The sequence below is a fragment of the Chaetodon trifascialis genome, chromosome 10 (genome assembly GCF_039877785.1).
Source record: "Chaetodon trifascialis isolate fChaTrf1 chromosome 10, fChaTrf1.hap1, whole genome shotgun sequence".
Lineage (NCBI taxonomy): Eukaryota > Metazoa > Chordata > Actinopteri > Chaetodontiformes > Chaetodontidae > Chaetodon > Chaetodon trifascialis.
In genome coordinates this window covers 29,197,071-29,202,070 of record NC_092065.1, presented here as the reverse complement: position 1 = coordinate 29,202,070, position 5,000 = coordinate 29,197,071, and the positions used below count along the sequence as shown (strand labels likewise).

General features: G+C 46.6%; 1 protein-coding gene across 1 annotated transcript in view; it reads right to left on the bottom strand.

Moving 5' to 3' along the window:
- glsl (glutaminase like) overlaps nt 1-5,000 on the bottom strand; it is a 12,162-nt gene that overhangs the window by 5,032 nt on the left and 2,130 nt on the right. The window contains 9 exon segments of the mRNA XM_070972869.1: nt 721-779; nt 1,071-1,234; nt 1,609-1,676; nt 1,938-2,067; nt 2,367-2,479; nt 2,763-2,829; nt 2,903-3,049; nt 3,356-3,474; nt 4,831-4,877. Coding sequence (XP_070828970.1) covers nt 721-779; nt 1,071-1,234; nt 1,609-1,676; nt 1,938-2,067; nt 2,367-2,479; nt 2,763-2,829; nt 2,903-3,049; nt 3,356-3,474; nt 4,831-4,877 — 914 coding nt within the window.

Below are 5,000 nucleotides of genomic sequence, written 5' to 3'. Positions count from 1 at the left end.
GATGGATGGATGGATGAGTGGATGGATGGATGGATGGATGGATGGATGGATGGATGGATGGATGGATGGATGAGTGGATGGATGGATGGATGGATGGATGGATGGATGGATGGATGAGTGGCTGGATGGATGGATGGATGGATAGATGATGGATGGATGGATGGATGGATGAGTGGATGGATGGATGGATGGATGGATGGATGGATGGATGGATGGATGGATGGATGGATGGATGAGTGGATGGATGGATGGATGGATGGATGGATGGATGGATGGATGGGTGGATGGATGGATGAGTGGATGAGTGGATGGATGGATGGATGGATGGATGGATGGATGGATGGATGGATGGATGGATGGATGAGTGGATGGATGGATGGATGGATGGATGGATGATGGATGGATGGATGGATGGATGGATGGATGGATGGATGGATGGATGAGTGGATGGATGGATGGATGGATGAGTGGATGGATGAGTGGATGGATGGATGGATGGATGGATGGATGGATGGATGGATGGATGGATGGATGGATGGATGGATGGATGGATGAGTGGATGGATGGATGGATGAGTGGATGGATGGATGGATGGATGGATGGATGGATGGATGGATGGATGAGTGGATGGATGGATGGATGGATGGATGGATGGATGAGTGGATGGATGGATGGATGGATGGATGGATGGATGGATGGATGGATGGATGAGTGCGTTACCTGTAGTAAAGATGTAGTAACAATGGCTCCTGTCTCAGTGAGCGGGCTGTGAGGAAGTCCTGCAAACAGAGATTTGAATCAAAGTGTTAGTGCCCTCTGCTGTACAGGGTCAGAGGTCAGAGGTCAGGGCAGACGCATGCTGTAGCCATGTAAGCAGTGTCGACTGTTTCAACACTGAAAGTACCGTAAAGTCTTAACTCTGAAACCTCAAACATCAGACTGATATTCAGTGAAAGAAATATTAGAAAAGTGATTTCAGATTTAAAAATGACATCAGGAACATGATCGATGTCTGATTCCAGCAGAAGAAACCGACTGATCCGACATTTGGGGGGGGGGGTGACCTGCACCTGCTTTAGTGAGAGTGAATGGAGAGTCGTATCTGGAGAAGCCCTCCATGCCAACGTATCTGTGGACACAGTCAGAGCCCAGCAGGTCCACTGCCACACCGTACACCAGCGGCCATGACAGCTCACCCAGGACCAGAGAGCCGGCCCAGTCCCCCAGAGACAACCTGACAGACAGACAGACAGACAGACAGACAGACGGACACACAGACAGAGACAAATCCCATTTACTGTATACCATACTTCTTCAAATGCTGACCAGGGCCTTTGTTCACCTCAGCTGTCTTTATGTAGAGCAGGCTTGTATCAGGAACAGGCCTTTATTTAATTCCCTCTGTTCAACAAGTCCAACTGGTCTTATTTTAGTGTAAAGTCTTGCCTTAATCCGCTCTGTTCACTCTGTTACTGCATCATGCTGCAGAAAGGTTGGTCTTAACTGAAATACAGGCTTGTTGCTGATTAGTTACCCTGGTGTGAGTTCTGCTAATCTAAAGGAAATACTCACGTAAAGCACAAGTATGTTGAAATTATAAGTACATACCTCTGTCCATCCACAGTGCAGATTGAGACGCTCCACTTAGCGCTGTCCACGCTGTCCTTCTCTTTCTCCTGATTCAACAGATACAAAACAGTAAAAGGTCATTTGGGTTCATTCACCATTTCTGACCAGATTTGATTCCCTGGCGCCTCCAAAAATATGCTCCACCTGTTTATTTTACTTGAAAATGTAATCACAACATTTATTCACATGTGTACTCAGAACATGACAACGTCCCAACAATTTGTTTCTTTGTCCAGATTTTCTGACTTTTCTTCGGTTTCTACTGAGAGTCTACGTTTGGGGCAGTTATACTCAGATACAGAGCTCACCTGGACAGAGGACAGCTGACGACACCTTGAAAACAATTTCTGAGTTTCTTCAGTGAAAGTGGAAAAATCTGGGATGACAAATCTTCCTTGCAGAGCTTTCAGGATCAGAGAGACGAATCCTGTGACACACCTACAGCAGGAAAGACAAAGGACAGAATCAGAACCACAAATAAAACACATCATCGGGGCAACAACCACAGCCAAAAGCATGACTGCAGCACTAAATGCAACCAAAACCAGAGTCCTGCAATCCACAATAAGCTGAAAAACAATGAAATCAGATCCAAAAACATGACCACTGGTGGTCTGATCGTCATACTTCAGCTGGAGATAAAGCAGTGTGTCATCTGCAAAACATCTGACGTAGATTTTATTTTCTAAATTGTTTGGCTCAAATACTGAAAGCAGATTGGAATATAAAATAAGGACCTGTGGAAAGTGTCTCTGTCCACCAATCCATTGGCATCCTGCAGTTTCTTCAGGTGGAGGAAACAGTCTCTGAGCCGAGGGTCAGACCTGTGCAGACCGGAGCTCCAGATGGCCTGATGGAGAAAACAAACAAACCCAAAGAGTTCCTTCAACTCCCCGACAATCAGTCACACAAGCAGAAAAACAGAAAAGGAAGAACACAAACGCTTCAAGAAATCATTTCTTCAGAGGCTGATTGAGTGTTTGCGTGTGATAAAGTGTTACTGACTGCATCAGTGCATCGTCTCTTTAATAGTCTCTATTTACTTCACATCATAGAGACTCAGAATGATGTGTGAGAGAGTTTGTGTGGGGTTTCTCTTCACAGCGTCTTTGTTTGATTATGAGTGAAAATACCTCAAAGAACCGGCTGACGTTAATTCTTCCGTCTGCAGCGAAGCTGTCAAACAGAACATCAGCAGCCCTGAAACAGCAGAGGAGTTAGTTCAGCGTGGACGTGACTTCAGCGGACGTTAGAGGCTGACGTGAACACTCACCCCCTGCGTCTGGATGGACTCTGCTGGGGGGGGAACCAGGGCTGGGCGGGGGAGAGGCCTCTGTCCTCCAGCTGGACCGCAGCCTGAGGGACAGGGACCTTCAGGCAGCCGTTACTGGCTGACGCTGGGACCACATGAAATCACAAACTGGGATTATCACCTCAAGGTTGTTTCCCTCTAACAACCAATCAGCTGCAGTTTACATTCAAGTCTGTCAATATGATGTCACAGTGAAGCTGACCTTTGACCTTTAGGACATAGAATGCCATCACTTCATCCTTTTGTCCTCTGAGACATTAGCGTGACATTTTGTCATAATTAACAAATTAATTCTTGAGTTATAGCCAAAGACGTGTTTGGTGAGGTCACAGTGACCTTTGACCTTTGATTGGCTAAATCAGTTTAGGACTTCAACAAACAGAAGAAGGAAACATGTTTCCTGGACCTGAAGACCTGTTTGTACCTGCAGGTCCAAGACTGACGAGGCTGATGGGCTTCTGGACCGCACTCTGGACTGCAGTCTGGACCTGGTTCTGGATCAGGCTCTTGGGAGCGGGACGGAGTGCCGAATCCTTGAAAACAAGGTGAAATAAACACAGGTGTAACATTACTGTGATAAACAGCTGGACTGTGTGAACGCTGCAGAGGTGGAGGTTCAAATAGCACACTGTAAAAAATGACAGCACACTGAAAATGTTAGCTAAGTGTGGGAGTATAAGTATAGTAAGAGCACTGAGTGCACTAAAGTGTCCCTGTGTCTGCTGTCCTCTTGTCCCTGTCTCTTTAGATCATGGTGTCCCTGTGTCTGTTGTCCTCTTGTCCCTGTCTCTTTAGATCATGGTGTCCCTGTGTCTGCTGTCCTCTTGTCCCTGTCTCTTTAGATCATGGTGTCCCTGTGTCTGTTGTCCTCTTGTCTCTGTCTCTTTAGATCATGGTGTCCCTGTGTCTGTTGTCCTCTTGTCTCTGTCTCTTTAGATCATTGTGTCCCTGTGTCTGTTGTCCTCTTGTCTCTGTCTCTTTAGATCATGGTGTCCCTGTGTCTGTTGTCCTCTTGTCTCTGTCTCTTTAGATCATGGTGACCCTGTGTCTGTTGTCCTCTTGTCCCTGTCTCTTTAGATCATTGTGTCCCTGTGTCTGTTGTCCTCTTGTCCCTGTCTCTTTAGATCATTGTGTCCCTGTGTCTGTTGTCCTCTTGTCCCTGTCTCTTTAGATCATTGTGTCCCTGTGTCTGTTGTCCTCTTGTCCCTGTCTCTTTAGATCATTGTGTCCCTGTGTCTGTTGTCCTCTTGTCCCTGTCTCTTTAGATCATTGTGTCCCTGTGTCTGTTGTCCTCTTGTCCCTGTCTCTTTAGATCATTGTGTCCCCTGTGTCTGTTGTCCTCTTGTCCCTGTCTCTTTAGATCATGGTGACCCTGTGTCTGTTGTCCTCTTGTCTCTGTCTCTTTAGATCATTGTGTCCCCTGTGTCTGTTGTCCTCTTGTCCCTGTCTCTTTAGATCATTGTGTCCCTGTGTCTGTTGTCCTCTTGTCCCTGTCTCCTTAGATCATTGTGTTTCCTCACTCATGTCAAACTTTTTAACTGTGTTGTTTTGGATAATGTGCTGATCATTTCCTCCATTGATCGATTGATCGATTGGTTTGGAAACATTTGCAAACAACAACTCTGTCTGTAAAGTAACTTGTAAGTAAAGCTGTCAGATACATGTGGTGAGGTAAAAGGCAGAATATGTCCCTCTGAGACGTGGTGGAGCACAAAGTGGACACTCGGGTTTAAAGGAACAGTACTGGAGTCGTTCACTGAGGCTTTGACACTTCAAATCTAAGCTTTGTGCTCAGACTGATGACAGGATCGTCTCGTTCTGTCAGGGAGGACGAGGACGAGTCTTTGAAGACACGGCAGGCTGAGCGTGACGTGTGGAGGCAGGTCTACCTGGTTCTCGGAGCTCCTCCTCGTCTCCTCTGTCATCCCTCCATCATCTGCCAGAGAAGAGAAGAGAAGAAAACCTCCTTCATCCTCTGCAGCTTCAACAAACACTGGATGTTTCAGTCTGTGAGCTGATGACAGATCAGCTGCTGCGTGCGCTCTCATGCTGAAGTGAA